The sequence below is a fragment of the Artemia franciscana genome, chromosome 8, assembly GCF_032884065.1.
Source record: "Artemia franciscana chromosome 8, ASM3288406v1, whole genome shotgun sequence".
NCBI classification, from domain to species: domain Eukaryota; kingdom Metazoa; phylum Arthropoda; class Branchiopoda; order Anostraca; family Artemiidae; genus Artemia; species Artemia franciscana.
Window position 1 is genome coordinate 48,941,216 of NC_088870.1, and position 23,531 is coordinate 48,964,746.

The following is a 23,531-nucleotide window of genomic DNA, read 5'->3' on the forward strand; positions in this document are numbered from 1 at the left end:
AGTGTTAGATCCTCACAAACCAGAATTCAGCTTAATACTTATTATAGCCACATTGTATAGTGCTTAAAGAGGTCTGAAGAGGTAGCTGTTCCCCTATGTCGCTTTCGAGCCCAAACAAGAAGTTCAACTTGGAAGAATGACCCAGAGCTCAAAAATATATAAGAAATTGGGCTAAATTGTGACAAAAATGTGGATAGCTTGCGGCCGCCCTTTGAGGGGTAATGTTTTCGATATTAAACAGAGAAAAAAGGTTGATTTTAAACGCTATCTTCGAAGAATCAGGTATAATGGTGCCGAATTTCCTAAGACTCCTAGCCAGTGGAAAAAAGTGATTAATGTCGCGAAGTTCGATAGATCGCCTACGGCCTTCGTTTTGCCAAGCTCCGTTCTAATCTGTTGCCTAAGAAAATCACGCAAGGTCATGTACCTCCCGTTTGTGTTGACCGTGTCAAAAGAAGTGTAGAGAGGCTTAAGTCGAAATCTTATGATATAGACGGTAAAAGTGCTTTTCACCTCAAATCAGATTCGGAGGAATTAGTTTATCACTTGCAGTTACTTTTTCAGATGTGTTTATGCTCTTCTTTATTCCCTGATTCTTTTTTAGTTGGTAGTATTACGTCAATTTTGAAACGTGATAAGGATCCAGCTAGTTGTGCTTCTTATAGGCCAATTACGGTTACTTACACTTTAAGTAAAGTATTTGAATATGTTTTGCTCCCTGATCTCCTGTCTGAAGTAGATTATTTGTCTAATCGGTTTGGCTTCAAGCCGTATATAGGATGCCAACATGCTCATCGTGCTATAGCTTCGCTACTACTTGAAGCGCATAAAAATGGTTTTGAGCACTCGATGTTTCAAAAGCATTTGATGCAATATGCCATAGCCAACTTTGGTATTCTTTAATCCAACTTGTGCAAATGTGTCTATTATATCAACTCTTCGTTTTGGTATGCTAATTCATATGTTCGACTCAAGTCAGGTGACACCTACGTTGGTAATATCCCCATCCGTTCTGGTCTAAGGCAAGGAGGAGTCTTATCCCCTTATCTTTTTAATGCTTGTCTTTATTCTGTTTTGCCACGTATCATTCCATCATGTTTTTTAGGCCTAACTAATCTTTCGTACATTGCATATGCAGATGATTTACTTTTGATCAGCTGCACTAAATCTAGCCTAATTAAGTCGACCCAGCTTATTTCTAAGTCTTTTGAGGAAATCGGCCTCAAACTTAATACTGAAAAATGTGAATATTTACCGTTTTTAATGCTAAGCATCAAAGTAGTGATCTTGCTTGTGGTTATTTTTCAGTTATGCTTGTTTCTTCGATTCGGTGGCTCGGTATTAGTATTTGCTCATCTTTATCGGCTTTTCGATCTTGTGGGCTTAAGGATATTAAAAGTGAACTTAGAATTGGGTACGCGAAAATTGTCCCGAACCGAGGCAGATTTTCACAAAAGGCTATATCCAGACTTTATTCTACATATTGCGATCATTCTATGTTGTTTCTTTCCGGTTTGTGCCCGTTTTTTAATAATCAAGATTTGCAGAGTATAAGAGTCCTGTATCTTCGCTATTGCAAATATTTATTGTATCTGCCGCGTTCTTATAGAAATCAGAAGATTATTAGAAAGTTTTGTGCCACTGATATTATTTTTGTTAAAAAAAAACAAAAACATCTATACTAGATTAAGTGCTGAGGCCTGTCAACGCTTGGGTCCTTACCACCCTTTGATTCGACTGTATTGATTGTATTGTTTGTGTTATTTTGTTTTTCTTTCCTTAACGTTTGTACTCCGCTTAAATGTCAAAACAAGCGAGTAACAAATAAATTATTATTAATTATTATTTAACAAAATGGCATAGCAGTTATAGTCCAGGAACAGCTTAGATTTTTAAGTTGAAACTTTCGGTGCATGTTGAGGGATTTGTTAAACAATCTTAAATGCACTATATAGATACTTTATTACTGCTTCTTCTACTGCTGCTAATACTGCTACTAATTGAGTTTAAGGAGAAATTTTAAGGCGTTCTTGAGATTGTGTCAAATTAAATCGAGATTCTCTATGCGCATTCAGGCTGTCAAAAGGCAGTATTAACAGTAACTTAGAAGCAACTTAAGCATAAAAGTTAAAACTCTCAAGCCATGTTAAGGTATGTTGTACTAACAAGAATGCACTATGTGGATACTTCTAATAGAAGTAACAACATTACTAGGATGGGTGGATGGCCTGCCGCCATTGCTCTTCCTAGCTGAAGGGCGATGGAACAGAGATCAACGTTGGCGTTTAGAATGTAAAATCCACAGTTCTTTACTTTTTTTTTTACTAATACTACTCCTAGTACTCCTGCTATTACTTCTGCGGCTATGACTACTGCTATTGCTTTTGTAAAGAGTATGAGTTAAAATTCTGCTAATGGCGAAGTTGGTGTTAAACTGAACCAAAATTTGCACATCGGGATTATAAAAGAGGCGTATTAGAAATATTTGAGCAACAGCTTAGGGTGTTAAGCTGAAAAACCCCAGTCCACCAGTATTACTAACATTTTCGCTGCGACTTCTACACCTACTTCTGCTACTATTAGTGCTACTATTGAACTAAATCAAAATAGAGTAAATGCATTAGGGTAGTCAAAACAGACCAGGTTTTCAATATATCCAAGTGGGATATCTTTGAACTAGAAAAGAGTGATTTTATGCTCTATTACCACCTGTGCAAGCGCTGATCCTGCTAGTGCAGCTCTCTCGGCCGTGGTCTCTTGTGGACTTTGTGAAGTGCCACTGATTTTATAAGTTACGCATTCACCTGTATTTGTCCTGTAGAGTTGGCACAGCTGTGACTGGTATGGCTACTACAGATGAATTATCAGTGGGGAGTATTTTTGCCAGTATTTGGCCCAGAGTTTCAGATGCCCTTTGTCCTCTTTCCAAAAAATTCACCTTCCCTCGGGAGTGATTTATCAAAACAGTATAGATCCTTTTTCATAAGCCCGTGAATCTTTTTACTCACTCTCTATAAATAGCTCTGTATCTATTTGAATAAATGATAAAGTAAGAAAGTTAAAAAAAAATCTTACTGTTTAAGATCGAGCCATAAAAGTGTGCTGAACTGAAAAACAAACTCAGCCTTCTGTTTGGTAGGAAACTCATGGGGACAGTTATGATTGACTCCAGTCAATCATAAGCATTAAGGGGCAAAGCACAAGCGTCCTCGTCACTCCAAATCAATGACTTATTCTCTCATTTCCCATTCCTACCATCGGTAATCATGTAACCCTGGTTATTGGCCGATCGATGAGTCACCACCAAATTGTCTGTTTTAACGTTAAGATATTTAGCAAGGCTGTGCCAAGCAAAGCCCCAAAGAAAGATTACATGGTAATTAATCATAAGGGAGGATGGGGCAATAATTACGGCAAAGGATCCAAACATAGTTTACAAAGTATAAGGTTTCACAAAAACTTAATGTAGCTTGAAAACTAAATAAAAAAAGCACTACCTGCATGTTAGTTGTCAAAGAGATGTTCCAACAATATCTCAAAAACGACTGAGGGTATTAAGAAGAAAATCTCAGGGCTACGCAATCATAAGTTGTAATTACTACTACTACTACTACTACTAATAATAATAATGATAATAATAATAATAATGATAATAATAATAATAATAATAATAATAACTCACCGGAGCGCCAAGCCGCCTGAGGTCAACACAGCTACGCATGCTCCTCCTCCAACCACATTTATTCAAAGCCTCCCTATTTACAGTCTCCCAGGAGGTTCCCATTTTCTTTAAATCTTTTTTATGACATCATCCCACCCCAAACAAGGACGACCTGCTTTCCGTTTAGCCCCAGACGTATGGCCAAAAAGGACAATCTTCGGTAATATGTCATCCTTCATCCGTGGAAAGTGGCTTAGTTATCTCAACGTGTCTTTTATTATAGCTCTAGAAAGTGGAATTGAACCACTTGTTTCGTACAATCTACTGTTTGAAATACGGTAAGTCAGCCGGGTACCCAGGATAATCCATAGGCAATTTCTCTGGAAAACATCTAGTGAATTTTCATCCGCTTTTCCAAGAGCCCATACCTCAGAGCCATATTTGACCCCTGTGATCACTGTAGCTTCCAATATTCTAATCTTGGTTTGCAGACATATCTTCCTATTCTTCCTAACTTTTTTTTAACTGTGAAAAAAAACACTGAGCCTTAGCTATTCTACTTTTAAAGTCTTCACTGCTCCCACCGTCGTTACTAATAATACTGCCAAGGTAAGGAAGGCTTCCCCCCTGATCAATCTTTTCGTTACTCAACGTCACCTTTTTGTCTTCACTTATTTCTAGCCTTTGTGACTTAGTCTTCTTAACATTAATTTTCAAACCTATTCTAGCAACCTGAACTCGCAAAACCTCTAAAAATTCATTCATTTTGCTCACACTTTCATCTAATATGCCTAAATCATCAGCATAATCTAAGTACAGGAGAGGTTTTTCTCCCCATTTGATTCTGTGGTCTCCAATTGCCTTTCCTGTGCTCCCTAAGACAAAGTCTGTCAAAATGATCCATATAAAGGGGGATAGAACACAATCCTGCTTAACTCCTGATTTAATACAAAACCAACTGCTAACCTTATTTCCCACCTTAACCGCAGCAGTATTATTCTTGTACATAGCACAAATCACTTTAATGTGTTTGTTTCGTATACCATATAAGGATCAGACCTTTGCTAAAGCTCTACTATCAACAGAATCGAACGCTTGCTCATAATCTATAAAACTTAGGACCAAAGGTATTTGACAACGAGGGCACTTCTCAATTATTAACCCAAGAGTGAAAATCTGATCAACATTTCCTCTGCCTTTTCTAAGACCACCCTGTTGTTCTCTTAAAACTTTGGCTATAGCATCTTTCAGTCTAAAAAGTATCATATTACTAAGTAATTTGCTGCCTACAGAAACCAGACTAATGCCTCGATAATTACGACTCTCGGTCTTGTCACCCTTCTTATTCAGTGGTTTAATTAAGGTTTTCCTAAAATCATTAGGTACTTCCCTTTTTCAAATACTATATTCATAATCTACAGTAGCTTATTTCTAACCTCAGAGCCAGCATATTTAAGAAACTCATTGATCACACTATCAGCATTTGGAGCCTTGTTATTTTTTAATACTTTTAGTACTGTCGCTAATTCTTCCTCACAAAACAAATTTTTCTTCATATCCAAGGTATCACAAATTTCCTCATTTTCATCAATATCTTTTCCTGCAACTGTATCTCGGTTTAGCACATTCTCAAAATGTTCCGCCTATCTCTCTATAACTCTCTCCTTATCAGTAACTGTGGTCCCATTCCTATCTTTAACTGGGACTAGTTCGGATTGACTACTCCCTCTCAACTTATTAACGCGCCAGTATAATATTTTACCATTATGCCGTCTAGCTGCATCTTCAAGATCCTCGGCAATTTTATCCATGGCCTCCACTTCACACATCCTTAGTTCATATTTTGATGTTTTCTCCACTTTCTTTACATTCCTTTTGTTTTCATATGATCTATCACTTAGATAGTTATTTTACAAACCCCTTCTACTATCCATTAAACATAAAGCTTTTTCACTAATATTCCTAGCTGCAGTCTTAATTTTCTTCCCTAAGACACCATCAGCAACTTCACAAATTGTTTTTCTAAAATTATTTTTTATTTTTAACGACGCTTCTTGACTACTATGGTCCCTGCGTCGGCACTGCAGTGCATTCCTGCAGCGTGATTCGATCTCTGGGTCCCGTATTACCAAGCTAAGGTCAAATCCACTGCGCCACCACAGGACATTTTCTAAAATTATTCCATCCATCTTCCGCACTGTCAAATTTTAAACTCTCAAGTTTAGTATTCAGCTGTTCCTGAGAAGTTTCTCTCAAATTTTCATCCTGGAGTCTACCAGCATCATAATTTCCCGGGAGGTAGTTACCCTTCCGAAATTTCAGCTTTAACTTAACCTTCGACACTACTAGATGGTGATCTTTACTTTAGTATCAATAACAGCACTCCTAAATTCACTAGTATCTTGTATTGATCCTGCTAGTTTTCGGTTAACAATAACAAAATCAATAAGGCTTGCTGTCTTACTATCACGTGGATACTATGGCAACTTATGGGCCATTTTATGACTAAACACCGTCTTGGTTATAACTAGGTTGTTATACCTACAAAATTGCAAAAGTCGGTAGCCATTACTGTTTTCTTTTCCTGCCCCAAATTTACATAGTCTAAGATACCATCTATCCCGATTTCTACCAACCTGGGCGTTAAAATCTCCTAGCAAAAACACCATATTTCTACCTGGTACCCTGTCTATTTGATTCTGTAACTATAAGTAAAATTCATCTGAGTCACTAGTATCTCCATCAGTTGGTTCAACAGGGGCATATACTACTATAACAACTGTTACCCTGAACTTTTTCGTCATAAAATTGAGTAATCATAAAATGAGAAGTTGTAATTACATCCAGATTGTGAAAATAGCATACATACAATGTTATAGGAACAGAATAGGGTATTATTTTTTACTTTTTCAGGGAAAGTTAAAGTGTAAAACTAAATCAAAAGACATAATGTGCGTTCAGGTTTTCAAAAGGGTGTATATTATTGATAATTCTGAAAAAAAAGTCTGTACAGCGCATAAATAGTAAGCCGAAATGTAGAATCTTATAAAAAAAAAAACAATATTCCCATCTTTACCTACGAAAAAGACATAATCAATAAAAAAAGAACAGAAACTAAATTTTAAACACTTTTTACACGAAAGGAGTCTTTTAAAGAAAATTAAAGAGGTAATTTAAGCCAAAGATTACCAAAAATAAACTAAGGTAGTTTTCCAAGCGTAAAACCACTATAAATCACCAACAAAGATAGTTTAAATGCATTTTCCTTATTAAACTTAATGAACCCAAAATTGTTACGAGTCTCTTGATCGAATATCAGTGTAAATATTGAACTGTCAATCCGTATTCATTTGTTTTTTTTTCAGCAACTCTGGTCATTATGGTGATTTAAAAAAATATTTTTTGATATTATGATAAATAGAAACACACAGCCTAATATAAGGATTATTTTCAATAATGTGCGAATTATGTTTTGGTCTTTGGAAGAGACGAAAGGGGGGGAGTGTTACCCTTACCGTCTGAAGCTCAAAATAGCTCCAGAAAACAACAAACCTATCATTGTAAACAAAAATTTGGGCCAGCTTCATGAATGTCAAAATAAATTTTCCTTACAAGCACAGTAAAAGACACTTAACAAAAACTGGAGAAAACAGCTGAATTGTTGCAAACACTTTACCTGGAGTTCTCTCTTTTCAGAAACAGTAAACTGATATATCGTCCAAGTCAACAACAACTATTTGCAGAGGCATTGAATCATATCCGAAGATTTTTGTCTATCCCAGAACACTTCCAAGGACTTACAGATGATGAAAACATCTTTTCCTCTATATACGAAAGGTTTGACCAAATCAACCTTTTATTGTTGAAATAATATAAGATTAACATTTTAGCGCTACCATCAACGATGCAACTACTGCTATAGCTTAAAGCTTATTGCAGCCATTTTCTTTTCCACTTCAACTGTTTCACAGATTTTACTTCGGACACCTGCTCTGACACCGCCGAAAAAAAAAGAAAGAAAAAAAACTCTCAGCTATGTTAAAACCTTAAAGCCTAAATCCTAAGGTATATGGACCCTAAGAGGGGGTCCTCCCCACTCCAACTCTAGATATTAAAAATTTCGGTTGTTTCGTCAAAAGTTTAAAATACGACATTTTTTAGTTGAGAATAGATTAACAAATATTCATTTTTCATTTGAAGCAATTCTTCCAGTAATGCAATTGCACAATTGTACCGTCATATGCAGGGAGAAGGGGTGGTAAATTTTGCCGTTTTTTAGTCCTCCTTCTTAGTCTTCGGTTAAGAACAGTTTTAATATTGTAAGTAGGGGAAGGGATCTGGGGAAAGGGGGTAGTAACTTCTCCCTGATGGCAACTTCTTCTGTAGCTTTTTTCTTTCATCTGAAAAAAAAATTCTGCTATTTATGTTTTGTTCATTTTCATCTAATCAAATTTTTTTCTCATAATTAAAAATAAGTAGTATCAGTTATTGGGACCAGTCCTTAATTACAAGTAAATTACCATTTTTGCCTTATGGGAAAAAGAAGGGGTAGTTTTTTAATTCAAATTTAAAAAAAGTATAAATGAAATATAACCCAAAAAAATATTCATGAAAATAATCAACTCTGAAAAATTGAACAGTATAACGATGGTCAGTACATAGTTAAGCTTAGTAATTTAATAACCTACCTTTAATAAATCTCTAAAAAAATGAACCATATTTTTGTAATTTGAAGGATTACGGAGCTGAAAACCAGCAGATCAGAAGCTGGGTTCACACCAAACAGTTCTCTTAGTAAAACCAATCTAAACAGTATCTTAAGTCAGGAATATCGATTCCTGATTACGAAAGATAATAAATAAATAAAATGCACGATGGTATTTTTCTGTATACAAGCCACTTAGAAGCTGCACATATGAGTTTAAATATGTTGTAATTAAAAAATGTTTCAGTTTTTACCATTTCTTTGATTTTTTCAATACATGGAGCTTCTGAATTTTATTTTTCCTGCCTTTTTCTCTTTTATAACAGCCATTATGTTACCAATGTTGAAAGTTATTGGAGAGAATAGAGTTGAGGTAGTGCATTAACGTATATTTTTTACCATTTTCTTCTAACTATATTATTTACTTTTTTCCCTGGGCAACAGTTGTAGCATGCAATGATCCCGGCGTTACCGTTTGAGTATGGATCCACTATTATCCAACATATCTGATTTCATGATTTTCCTAAAAGCTGAAAATTAGTAATTGGCATCCCCAACTTAAGATACCTCAAAATTTGTGGAGTGGTAAAACTGTTCAGCCTCTAACTCGACTTTCGATTCCAAGGCACCTTACCTTAGTACCCAAGAACCATTTACAGTTTTACCAGATATTTTCATCCTTTATTTAAAAGTTATTTCTGTCAATTTCTTAAACATGATCGTCATTTATCCACAAATGATTAATTTCAGTTGTAGAAAAAACTGGTCACAATTGTGCACAGAATGTGGTTCCGTCTGAAAAGATATTGTTTATCATATAGTCTTAAGGAAAGTTTTATTAACCAGCTTCAAAATTTACAGGGTCAGTCAACACCCATGCATACCCAGTCAACGGTACTCTAAAATTATTCAAAAAAAAAATCTCAAAGCCTTTTTAATTTAAAAATTTATCAGCTAATTTTTTAGCCATTCTATTTTAAAAAAGAATAATAAGATCTCCAAAATAAAATTTTCAGAAAGGAAACTTAATAGTTATTATCATCATTCATCGTACACAACAAAAGATGGAGCAGAGAAAGAGAAAAGAACGGAGGAAAAGGAATCGCACGCAACACAACAATAACACTAATGGAGATGAAAACGCTAGTGAAGGTAGTATAATCAAATCAAAGAAAAACGAGAAAAATTAGAGCTGCTTGGTCAATGTTTGATCCTAAGGAGGGCTTACCCTGAATAACCCGGCATTTTAAGCGGATACTTAATTGTCTACAGAAGTAATGAAATCATTAATATCACGCCTTGCCAAAAGATAAGAATTACGAGTCAATGGTGGGAAGAATGAAATACATTTTTGTAAATAGAAGAGAACAGGAAGAAAATTCAACTCCTTCCGGATTGGTAAATATTTTCCAGGGATTAATACATTGAATTATTCAAGCAATAAAACAACACAAAACAACACAAGCCTTATGAGGGAAGATGGTTGACTTCATGTATGGATTGCTCTTGCTCCAAATATAAAGTAGGAGCTACAGATTTGGCCACATTCTTGTACAGTGGCAGCGCTACCTGCTAGTCTTGCTGACAAGTGAAAAACAGAATAATTATTCTGGTGTGTAAATATGTTAAGAAGTAGTGAAAAAAGGATAATCATTAGGTCTTACTTTTTTGGTGGGCAGGCTAGAGGTTGGGTTAATCTGGGAGAAGATTAACAATTACACTGTTTAATTTGTGTTTTATATTGTTGAATATTGTGTTGTATGACCTTATTTGGCTTATAATAAACATATTATTGTCTCTATTCTAAAAACTGTGACTTTGAAAGAGGTTGGCAACCGAAACATGGTTTATTTATACTAAAGATGCATAGGAAAGCCGAACTTGAAAATTTAATAATTAAATCTGGTAAATTTCCTTTCAGATATGGTGAAGAATACCCTAAGCTGTATAAACGTCTTGATAGTCTATTTGACGACCTTGAGAAAATCCGAGGTCATTATGAATCATGGCTTGATTCAATCACGTTGAATCTTGATGATATTCTCCCGGATAATCAAGAAGCTGATGAATGGGATATGTATTTCCAAATTGGGAAAGGGAAAGCACAAGAGCTTTCACGCACAAAATTGTAAGTTACCCCTTTTCGGTGACTTGGCTGCTCAAGTTCAGGTTTTCGTAAGTTCTATTCATCTTTAACCAGACTTTGCCGTCTAGACTAGTATAAAAGGTAAAGTCGTATTGTAAGTTAAACGATAGCATTTGTTTTACTCTGTTTAAATATCAAAAAGGGCCTGAAAACTTGGAAAACGAAGATTTGAAAAAAAAATTCATGAATAAAAATATACTGGCATACATACTCCCCACTGATTGTGCACCTGTAGTAGTCATACCAGTCACAGCTGTGGCAACTTTACAGGACAAATACAGGTGAGTGCATGACTTATAAAAATCACTGGCCCCTCACAGAGAGTCCACAAGAGACCGCGGCTGAGATAGGTGCACTGCAGCATCAGCGCTGGCAAAGGTGGCGATAGAGCACAAACACCCTATTCTAGTTCGAAGATATCCCACTTGGATATCTTGAAAACCTTGTTTACATTGACAACCTTAATGCACTTACCCTATTTTGATTTAGTTCAATAGTAGCAGCAGTAGTTGTAGAAGTAGCAGCCAACGTGGTAGTAATATTGGTAGTCTTGGGAGTTTCGGCTTAACACCCTAAGCTGTTGCTGAAATATGGCTAATACACCTCTTTTTTAATCCCGATGAGCAAATTTTAATTCAGTTTAACACCACCTTCGCCATTACCAGAATTTAAACTCATACTCTTTGCGATAGCAATAGCAGTAGCTATAGCAGCAGAAGTAATAGTAGGAGTAATAGGAGTAGTGTTGATGATAACAAAGTAAAGAGATAAGGAATATGGCATTGGATTCTACAATCCTTACTGTCAACACTGATCTCCGTTTCATAGCCCTTCAGCTAGGAAGATCAATGGTGGCCAGCCATCCATCCATCCTAGTAATGATATTACTAATAGTAGAAGTGTGCACATTGTGCTTTCTACTAGCACAACAATATCATTAAAAAATATACGAACAGAAGTACACATTCGCACACAAGATTACTCATAAGATAGTCCCAACACCCCTGATCTTTTCAGAAAACAGATCTTTTCTAAAACTCAAATCTTTAAAACTTAAAGCTTCTAGTGTATTTTGAGAGAGCGTGCTTAGTTTGAGACTGAGTGGCTATGAAAATAACTTAAAAAGAAAAAAGAAAGAAATAAGCGTTTTCAATAACAGCAAAAATGCTGAGACATTATAAAATGGAATGTAAAATGGATATTTGTAAAACGAACAATATAAAAAAAAAGAAATGAACTGTATCACACAAAACTTGTGTAAAGCGGAAAATATTTGAGGAGGCTAGGGGATTTTTTTAAGTACCTAAACTCACTCCCAGAAAAATGGAACCCCGACATGACTGTTCATTTTAGATTTTCAGAGAACCTATTTCCTTGAAATTTGTATGCTTTCATAAAATATGTTTTGAGGGGTGGTTGTATGAAACCAATAGTTGTTTAAAATATGTAGAGATTTATTTAAACTAAACTATCATTTACGTAAGCCTTTGATTTAAGAAGAAGGTTGAGCGATAAACTAGACGCTTGTCCCTAGTAAAAAGCTTTGCAATTAGATTGTTTAGTTGAAAGCTATAATGACGCCGAACATGCAATCTGACTCACTAACATGAATAGCCTTAAGACTCCCTGATAACGAACTTTGACAGTCTCTGTGCATGATTTAAAAAAATAATTTGAAAATTTAACTGTCTCTGGAACGTAAAGAATATAGTCCAGCTTTCTAAAAGAGAATCAATTCTGAGGATGCAGCGTTCATTTTATACACTTCTTATAAGAAATTGGGAATTTGATAATATTGGTATATTGGCTAAGTTAAATTCTTTATTTAAAGTATAGTCTCCTTGGAAATATCTAGTTCGATCTTTACTAGGTCTGGAAAATTTGTATTCGTTCTATATTTGAAAAAAAAACACGAGGTATTGAGTACTGGAAACGGAAGGCTAAGCATTTCGGACATTATAAACTCATCTTGTTTGCTGGAGACAGAAAAATCACTCATTGGTACCAGTTTGAGCTGTTGTCAGGCCATATTATAAAGAGTTGCTTTATATAACTCCAATAATCACCATTAGTTAACAGAAATTCTCAATTCTATGGGTAACGTGCTCTTAATTTCCAAAATGGTATTTAGAGGGCTCTAATACTATATATTTAATCATGTAAATTGGTCACAATCCGTGCAGAGTTGTGATTTTTCAAGGGTATCAATTGACCAAATATAAAAAGGATAACTAGACACGAACTTCATTTCTTTTCAAACAGAAGCCACAATTCTTTACTGCCTCTTCAACCTAGCAGTACATATTTTCAAAGACACAACAGTGTTTTAACTTATTTAAGGTTTTGACAGCTCCCATGTGGGCTCCTAGAAAAGGCTTGAATGCACGAAGCTAATAATTCCGCTAATACGTTTTTTTTGTAGATGATCTTAAACTGACATGTCTGTTTTCTTTCATTGGCATCATCGATAGATATATTAAGCCATTCACCAGAACAAAATAGAGATCCCTTGACCAGCTTACTAAAAAAGGACTTCCTTCCTTTCCCAAATCTGAGATTTCTTGTTCGGTGTTAGTTTGAGCTCTACCCGAAATGTCAAATCTTGGAAATTTTTTGGTAGTCTGCAATTCATCTTCTTGGTGTCTAGATCCCAGTATGGAGGACCTATCCCAATTCTCTGTGTCAGTGCTTCCCTCATGAATACTAGATGCAGCATATTCTGCCGTAGATCCTGCCCTCTACAGGACCTAGTTTCACTTCCCAACGAAGCTATCTCGACTTCATGTCTACACATATTTGAACTGATCATACTAAGACTGACCTCATCCACTTTGCCATGGGTAGATCTGGAGGTCAGACGTCCACCCATGATAGGTCTGTCCCCCTCACCGAGGGAAGATCCCCCTCAGTACTTTCGATACTGAGCTCACTCCTATCCCGATGTTTGTTTGTCCCGAGATTGCCCAGACTAACTAAAATAGGTTCATATACCTAATAGGACCTAGCCAACCTAGGCTGACTTGACTGTTTCTCAATACGCCCCTAAAGCCATTCACCTTTTTGACAAACGCTAAGGGGAGTATTTAAACTTAATGGGTTACTTTTTAATTTCAGTATTTCCCTAATTGCTACTCCAATCCCAGGATCCTCTGTTTCGAATTTTTGTTTTTTTCTTTACTTATTCAAAAAAGTCGATCGGGACCTTATTCCCTAATAGTGCTAGGTATTTCGTTTTCAACTCATCAAGATTAACAGACCAATTTCGCTGAACAATAGGGTTAGGGGCTATACATTTATCTGCGGTGTGACTAAATTCCTCTCTCTTAAAATGTCTGGACTTTCCACCGTTAATTTTATTTTTTTGGGGGGGGGGGGAGATTATAATTTCCTGCCTTGTTAAATTTTTCTCTGGAGTTAGCTCTTTATCTCCAAGGGAAATCATGTGTCTTGGCTCACCCCCTCTTGCTCCCAAAAACATACACAAGGGATAAGTGCTAAAAAAAACTTAAGCCACAGACATGGATTATGGAACTTGTAAGAAAAAGGAATTCGTAGAATAGTACCACGGTCAAAATTACTACTAAACTCAGATCAAAATGTTTTAAGCCTTTTCAACACTCTTAGGCCACAAAGAACTTCCGGACAACTTGAAAACACACCTTCTTGGGAGAGAAAAAGAACTGAAAATTATAACTTGCCTATCCTTCCCACTTAAACAGAAGCATAACTAATTTGAGTATCGCTTTCACCAATTATAAGGTACCCTTCTTTCAAGGACCAGAGTCTCGGTCTAGTTTTTGTCTTAAGCAGACTTTGAGTGTCGTTCATTACTAAGTGCTCCGTCTTAACGTATTGGATTTCTATTTATAAAATTAGTCAACCATAGCTCTTAAGGAAACAATCAATGAATTGATACTTCTCTTAACGAAAGCAATGTAGTTCGTATCTTTACTCAAAATTCGGTGATAACTTGATTTTAATGTTAAATGTGATAAATAAAAAAGAAAAGAAAATATTGAATATTTTGGTGTTGAATAAAATTTCTCCGATAGTTTCTATTGGAAGAGAGAGAGAGAGAGGGAGAGAGAGAGAGATAGGTTTATTTAAACAACATCGTAGTTAACAGCTAATTTGCGTTGCTTCACTATGCTAAATAACAAACTAACACAAAAAAAAGAAGAAGAAAATAACAGTGGCGAATAACAGCTTCAAAATCTTCTGTTTTGTTGCACAGCGATTCGAGTGTTGCAAACGAGGAAGTTAGGAATGCCCCGACGAGCGTTGAAAGTAACAGGTTTTAGGATGGGAGGCGGCTCATTGTCATAGTCGTTGACGGCAAACTGTCGAAGCGTTTGATTACGGGTAGGTCTGTGAGACTCAATTCAGTCGGTCTGCCTACATTGGCGCGGGTGTCACTTAGAGCGGATAAAGTAGTCGGTTCCACTAGGGGATTCCTCCTCTCAGAGACGCGTTTACCACTTCTGCAACCGCGACTCGTTTTAATGGGAGGCTTAGAAGTAGCTCTACTGTGAAGAGTGCTGGCATCTAAAAAATTATTAAAAGTCACCAAGTTCGAAAAAGTAGATGGCGCCACCGTATACAGGGGTGAAGAAAGGTCAAATAAAGTATCTTTCCTGTACTTAATTTGCATATTGATGGCACAGAAAACTGTCAGGATAGCCACTGCTTTAACTGGTGACGCCATTGACGAACCAGCACACATATATTGGGCACTATTAAGCTAAACTTGGTAGATGGGCTCTGCAGCTGTGCTAACGCAACAGCGCCATCTACCAGAAAAGAATTGATTAGTGTGGTGGTTGTGTGCAGCAGTTATCCAAGGAGGGTGTAACCGCCGGCCAGATGTGTTAACCGCGATCAAAAGATTATTGTAAAGCTTAGAGGTTCTGAATATTTCTACTACATTACATTTGATTAACTACTTAAGGCCAGAGTCCGAAAGTATTAGAATCCTTAATGCAACTTATATGGTGAGGTAAATTCTGCTAATTATTTGACGGGGGGGGGGGAATAGCGGTACTGGTATTTCAAGTTTTATTTGATCAGGCAGAAGCATTTCAAATAGGATGCGAGAAAGTGAATGAAAGGTTTCCAAAGGGAGCTATGAAGCTTAAAATAACCACACATGATTAGACATAAATTTATCTGTTCAACTCGACACAAGGTATTTACAAATAATTTCTCTTAACAAGAAAAAATGCCCCTTGGATCTTAAGTAAAATTATTACTGAAACAAGGAAGATTTCATTAACTGAATATTTCTATTTTCTGGATTGAATTTTAGATTTCCAACTTACCCCTAGCTCAATTAATAACACTAGCCCTAGATTTCTTCTCGCCCCCATAGATTTTCTGTATAAACAGAACGGCTAGCCTAGCTGTATGAACAGCAGAGGAAGGATTGGGTAGGTAAAAGAATGAGCGCTGGGAGTTGCAGACCTTTCCTTAGGATTTAAACTCCAAAGTATAGACACGATAGACGAAATCTAAGATAAACAAATCCAATATCTAGAGAATTTCAATTACGTGTGTGGAATCTATTATAAACCTTGAGCTTTAAGTACCAAGAAACTCTAAGTTGAGGGGTGGAAAAATTCTATTAACTTTCTATTCCTTCTTTTAAATTATTCGCCACGTTAGCAACTGGCTATTCTAAGTTAATTCTTGCTACTGCACAATTAACAGTAATTTTAAGTTTTTGGAAAGGACTCACTGGGGTCCTTAAAAAAGGGCAAAACTTAATATTAATCAATTTCAGATTGACTTGTCTTTCAATGATGCTATAGCTTTGACTGACTCTGCCTTAAATAAGAAAATGGGATACAAAAAACTATAAGACCCCTAATAAAATCAAGGTAAAATCTAAAAATCCTAACTAAAGTTAGGGCCAAAACCGAAAAGAGAACTAAAAAGGCTTTAACTGACAAATCAGCTCAAAACACAAAGTTAGTATATTTCGGTTTAACAAAATGACAAAAAAGTTCTATAATATTAATGTCCGTATATTATATTAGTTTTAGTGATTAAATTTGACTTGTTTAGTGACTTTTTTGTTCTCTCCCTTTTCTAAACTCTAGCCAGTCCATAGCCTTTAATTAAACTAGAAGTTTCTCTGAATCTCAGAGCCTGTTCTAAAACACGTAATGACAGAATTGTCCTTTTTTATTTATTTTTTGTCTTGTAAGGATGGACTAAATTAGGCCCTGTTGTTTATTGGGTTTCAAATGTTATTCAATACTTGAAACAAAGAGATGTCACTTCAATTTATTGCTTGATAATTTATTATGGCCGATACAAAGGCGAAGGTATTTCAAGTTGATCTAATTTGAAATAGCCGATTTATTTCTGATTCATTTGACCAAGAGAATTTCAACTTTTACTGAAATTGAGTCGCTAAAAATAAGTAATTTTATTATGCATAATAATAAAACATTCTTAAAATGTTAAGCTCGAGCTTCCCCTCTGCCCTTCTTTATAGCTGTGAATGCGGTAATTTAAACTAGTGGCATGAAAGGAAGATTTTTGGTTTTAAGAAGAACTACCTTTGCAAGGTATTGAATATTAACAAGAAATACCTAACTGTTGACATGATAGTCGGCTCAATAGGATTCCCACCCTTAGTAAAAGATTTTTTACTCAACTAAGACAGAATTACTTGTCATATCTCGTACTTCTGGTTAAAGATACACCCCTAAGATGGTGTTGGAGTCGCAGCCAGTAGGAACTCGATGAAGAAAAAACTGGAAAATGCACTTTGTCACCCACACGTAGAGGACCGACGTTGCAATTTGAAGTCTATTCAGGCCTTAGGATCTTCTAAAAAACAACAACATGATTTTATAAGTTGTTACTGAGATATTAAACATACACTAATTTGACCAAGTTAAAGTCCTGCTGTATAATGCTGGTCTATCGTGGGCATGAACTGAGGATCAAGGTCCTCTGGGTAAACCTTAACATTTCTCCATTAGTTTGTATTGTGCCTTCAGGACAAGGAGATTTATGTTTGGATCACTAGTCTGAAGAAATCAAGTAGCCCGCAGTTTATGACCAAATTAAAGAGGTGTATAACGAACAGTTTTATATGACAATGAGCCTCCCGTGTGGGACCATTAGGTATTGGCTACATCCAGGAATAAATTTATACCACTCTGCAAGAGATATTGGCAGTTTCATCATCGGGACGGCATGAGAGGTGGGTATGCTTGATATGCTGTGAAGATGGAGATGAGATTGCCCATTTTTTATTTATTTTTTGAGGGGATGTACTGCTACTCCTCAGTATTTTAGGTCTAATTCAGGACACACAATTATTCTGTTAGGATGTCTCTCAGAGAATCGTGTGGAAGCTTAGAAGGTAGTTGTGTACTATCGTTGAGTGATATTGTGATTTTGAGTGATAGAGTGATTTTTTGTGTATGTTTTTGTGTATATAGTCACTGGATTTTAAATTTACTTATTTATGTATGTATGCGCAATGTCTTTTGATTTACCACTACCCTCTCAAGTCAGAGCTGAATTCAAGGTTTACTTGGTCCTCCCCTATTAGTCGCTGGTTTTTTCTACTGTACTTGAAGATTGTGGTTTTTTGTGCCATTCTTCTTTTCATATTTTATTTGAGATTATGATTTCTTCCTCCTAATATTTGATTACTTTTCATGTCTTCAAAAATTTACTGCGTTAGGTAATTTTAAGCATTATTTATAATCGCGCATCTTTTAAATAGCTCCATCATGAGGTTTTAAAGTACTGCTTAATCATTTTTTTGAATGAGTCAACAGAAAAAGTTAATTAGATCAACCCGTATAAGTTCATTTCTCTCTTCTTCATTAGATATTTTTTGGCACAATACAAGAAATCTCTGAAAAAAAAAGGTAAATATATGTGCCCGTAGAAAACAGCCACACATCCATCGACACTACATTTTCAGAGCCCTGAACTAAAGCAGGCACCCATATTTAGCGATGCGTCTTATGAACGACATGTCAAGCAGAAACGTTTACGATCCAATGAGTGCTCCTCAGCATACTTGCGCAGGAGGATCTCCTCAGATCAACGAGAGTCTTCTATAGAGAAGTGAATTCCTGTAAGATGGAAGGCATTGATCCTGTCTACATCTTCAATCCTGAAGATGAAGCTGAGGTATGTGAATGGCGCTTTCACTTGAGATACAAGCAGCTCTTTTGTTAACAACGCTTTGAATCTGACCATCCGTGCATCAAACCACTTTGCAATTTTCAAAAGATCTATTTGTATTGGTAATTTGGCTTGGGTCGGCTCTTCATGATTTGGGATGGTTACGAGTGTTGGGTTGTAAATGCTGCAATGCTGTCTTTTATGGCGTTTATATAGATAAAGAAAAGATGCGGAAAAGGTCCCAAAATTCTACCCTGGGATACACCTACCTCCATTGGATATTCGTGCGAAGTAAACCCTTTGGGAACAATGCGGAGTAAATGACCGGACAGACTACTTTCTATTTGTTTTATTAGATGTTAACAGGCTTTCTAGGTGTTGCGTTTTTTATTTAAGCATAGTACCATATTCTGTAGAAAACCTTAGTGATTTTGACTGACACTAGCTTGAGGCGGTTTCTTTTTTTATACAAGTTAGATTCGCTCCTGCTGCAAAGCCAATCATGCAAAAGCCGTCATGCACTGAACATGTGCGGCAGAATCAGTATTGGTTGTTATCTAAAAGATCATTTAAATTTAAACAATCAAAGTGTGTATGATTGGAAATGTATTCTTAATCTTGTCAAGTGTCCACTTGTCATAAAAGTTCATTGGATCGTCATCTGGTTCTTATATAGGGATGACATGGGTAAATTACAATATGTACCAAAGACTCCAGAAGAAAAAGGCAAGCAAACTAATAACAAAGCTCAGATAATTTGGCACTGCAGAAGTTCAAGACAGCATTTGGTGTGCTGGCAGAATTACTGGGTCTTATCATACCAAGACGCTGCAGAATTTAGATTAAAGGAGCAAAATAGTAAAAAAAAATCGAGGACATCATCCTTTAAGTTCAAAATTTAGCAAACACCTTAACAAGAGCCTCGGTCTTAGCCTACTGATATTGCAAGACAGTCCCATCGTTAAATATTGAAAAGGAGTTGAAGTAACCTTAGCAATTATCCACCAGTTGTTTGCAGAAGACTTTTGAAGCTCGGTAACGAATTTCTAAACAAAACAAATTCAAGAAAAACAAAACTAAAACAGTTTTCTTATGTTACGTGCTACAACCTCTGAAACTCTTTCAAACCGATGTTGCCAGATGCCTTGCATAAAGTAAAGCTATTATAAAAGTGAAAATCCTTTAAAGGTACCACTTTCCTAGCGAAGCTGCACCAAAGTTGCACTTTTTCTAGAAAATCTGCCTTGTAGCACTGCTTTGATTGAAAAATTTATTGTTCAACCACCAAAGAGGCATTAAAATTGTGGAAATGTGAACCATCTGGTAACACTGTTGGCAACGACTTTTGACTGCAGGGGAAATCCTTATACTGAAAAAGGGGAAAAAATATTTTGATGTTGGATATTAAATTTCTATTTTTGACTTAAATGCCCCATAAGGTAGGGTTTCATTTTTTCTACTTTTGTTATGTACTAATATCTGATCTCTTACAGGGTAGATCGGAAAATTGGCTACATAACTATAAGTCTGACCTCTTTTGTAAGACAAGCCCATAGAAACACTAAGAATTACTGGGATGGACTTGTAAATCTGCTTAGGACATCTATCACTAAGGACTTAGTAAATGTTGATGCATTCATTATTTCTTCTAATAAAAGTCTGAATGTGGCTCTTAATCTTGGAATTCAAGAAATCTCAACAACTTACGCGCAGTTACTGAAAGATTCTGAAAAGGTAAGTATATTAATTTTGTTACAAGATTCTAAACATTATTTAGACCCAATGTTGAATTAAATCAAAGTGCCTTGGTAAGCGGATGGCGATGAATCAAATAACTTAAAAATCGATTGACTAAAAAGGTTGTGGTAAATTTAGTTAGTTTGTTTTGAGTTTGATTTTATTATTATTATTTGTTTTTAAAGGAGGGCCACCAGGTTTCCTTCCCGGAAAATCATCCGGAAAAGTTTTGAGGTGTGCTAAGAAATAGCTGTCGAATAAGGAGCTTTCTGTTTGGGAAGGATACCCCATCCCACGGAAGGGCAAGATTTTCTACTTGAAAGTAATTTGATAGTATTAGATAAAAAACAAGTTTTTTTTAACTGAAGGTGGGGATTAACATTAAAACTTAAAACGAACAAAAATTACTCCGTATATGAAAGGGACTGTTCCCTCCTAAACGCCCCGCTCCATACGCTAAAGTTTTAATCTTTCTCTCAACTCTACCTTTTAAAACAGTAAAAAACTTTAGCGTAAAGAGCGGGGTATTGAGGAGGGACCCTTTCATATACGGAGTAATTTCTGTTCGTTTTAATGCCGCTCCTTACTTTCAGTTAAAAAAACTTCTTTTTATTTAACTACTGAACGTTTTTGAATTAATGCATGTTTTGATTTTAGCTCTCCCCACATGAATAATTAAAACGAAATTTGCATTTTAATTTATTGTTTTGTCTAAATGGCTTTCTCATAGTTTTGATCGGACGATTATGAGAAAAACTTGAGCAGGGGAGTAGGCCTAGTTACCCTCCGGTTTTTTTTCTACTTAAAAAGGTAGGTAAAACCTTTAATTTTACGAACGTTTTTATTAGTAAAAATATGCGTAACTTACAATTTAACTTACGTAACGAATTTCTGATTTCATATGTTTTTATTACGTATATGAGGGTGCTTGCCCCCTCGTCAGTACCTTGCTCTTTACACTAAAGCTTAAGTTTTGTCCCAATTCCTTAAGAATGACCCCTGAATCACAAAAGCCGTAAAATAAATAGTTGAAATGAATAAAATTACTTTACCGTAAACAGCGAGGTATTAAGAGGAGTTGAATCCCTCATATGCGTAATAATTTCTGTTTGTCTTAAGTTTTAATGCTGCTTCTTACTTTCAGTTGAAGAAACTTTTTAATATTTATTTTTTCATTGCTCTTTAAAAAAAAATGCAAAAAAATCCTTATCCCCTTTCATGAAAATTCTCTTCTCCCATGACAAATTCCTCCATGGAAAGTTCCCCCAACCCTTCCCCCCCAAACCGAAAAATCCCCCTGAAAGTGTCTGTACATTTCCCAATAACCATTACTATGTGTAAACACTGGTCAACGGTTCTAACTTGCAGCCTCTTCCACGGGGACTGTGGAGGAGTAAGTTGTCCTCAAATACATAGCTTTTAGGTTTTTGACTATGTTGAATAAAATGGCTATTTCAGAATTTTAATCCGGTGACTTTGGGAAAAAATGAGCGTGGGAGAGGGCGGCCTAGGTACCCTCCAATTTTTTGGTCACTTAAAAAGGGAACTAGAATTTTTAATTTACTTTAGAATGAGCCCATTCACGACATTCTAGAACCACTGGGTCGATACGATCACCCCTGGGAAAAAAAACAAACAAATGAACACGCATCCGTGATCTGTCTTGTGGCAAAAAATACAAAATTTTTGTAGATTTTGTAGATAGGAGCTTAAAACTTCTACTGTAGGGTTCTCTGATACGCGGAATCTATTGGTGTTATTTTCGTTAACATTCTATGACATTTAAGGGGTGTTTCGCCCTATTTTTGAAATTAAGGCAAATTTTCTCAAGCAATTTATATATCTAAAATCAGCATTAAAATACAATTCTTTTGATGTAACTATTGGTATTAAAATTTTGTTTTTTAGAGTTTCGTTTACCATTGAGCCGGGTCGCTCCTTACCACAGTTTGTTACTACGAACTGTTTGATACGGTTACTTGAACTGTGTCCAGTTCAACTGCTAATTAATATTAGAAAAAAGAGTAGGTGATTACTCTAAAAATTTTAATGAAAAAGTTAAAAGAAAAAGTTGAAATATTTTGAAAGTCAAAATTGCCATCAATGAGAGGAGATGAGGTGAGATTAAAAAGAAAGTTGGTCGTAACAACTGGTTTTTCTCTAATGGATTGCATTTTATGGTGATTCCAAACATTTAAAGCTCATTAAGTTTAATGTTAACCATCAAAAGTTACGAGCCTGAATTTTTTTTTTACCAATTTTTGAAAAAGGGAGGAAACCTTCCCAAAAAGTAAGCAATCTTAGTAAAATTAAAACCACCAGATTTTCAAAAATCATATTCATAATCTTCAGCAGCTTATTTCTAACCTCAGAGCCACTAAATTTAAGAAACTAATTTATCACACTATCAGAGCCACTAAATTTAAGAAACTAATTTATCACACTATCAGCAACTGAGCCTTATTATTTTTTAATCCTTTTAGTACTGTCGCTAATTATTCCTCACAAAACAAATCTTCCTTCATATCCAGGGTATCACAAATTTTATAATTTTCATCTACATCTTTTCCTGCAACCGTATCTTGGTTTAGCACATTCTCAAAATGTTCCGCCCATCCCTCCTTAAGTCTTTCCTCATCACTAATTATGGTGCCATTCCCATCTTTAACTGGGACTAATTTTGGCATATGAAGTGTGAATTTTCTCTGCGTGGATCCGACTTTGTGTAATATCCAACTCATATTAATACACTCTTTATCTGGCACGCGTTTGTGTGGCGGAGGGGGAAAATGACTTAGGGATGGTCAAAACCACAAAACTGAGTCCACATTCGTGGTCTACTTACAAGATTTTTCTTTCATTGACTTTTTAAAAGTACAAGTTAATTTTTTTAGAGAAAATTTCAGAAGAAAAGATGAAAAAAGGTCAATGTCGCCCCAACCGATATTGACCGAATTTTTATACCTTGTAGAAAATTTTTCATAGGTTAAAATGGAACCAAAATCGAAACTATTGCAATTTGTTTGAGGTAGCCCTTAAAAGTAATCTAGATTGATGTAGGAAAGATTTTTCGCTAGGAAAAAAATTTCTAGGGAGAATTTTCTAGCGGAAATTTACCCAGGTAA

General features: G+C 35.7%; 1 protein-coding gene across 1 annotated transcript in view; it reads left to right on the forward strand.

Annotated features, from left to right (window-relative positions):
- Positions 1-23,531, forward strand: part of LOC136030708 (cytoplasmic dynein 2 heavy chain 1-like) — a 575,385-nt gene that overhangs the window by 68,197 nt on the left and 483,657 nt on the right. Inside the window, exons 12-14 of the mRNA XM_065709779.1 lie at positions 7,358-7,498; positions 10,288-10,494; positions 20,163-20,403. Of these exons, the coding sequence (XP_065565851.1) occupies positions 7,358-7,498; positions 10,288-10,494; positions 20,163-20,403 (589 nt within the window). The remainder of the gene's footprint in view (positions 1-7,357; positions 7,499-10,287; positions 10,495-20,162; positions 20,404-23,531) is intronic.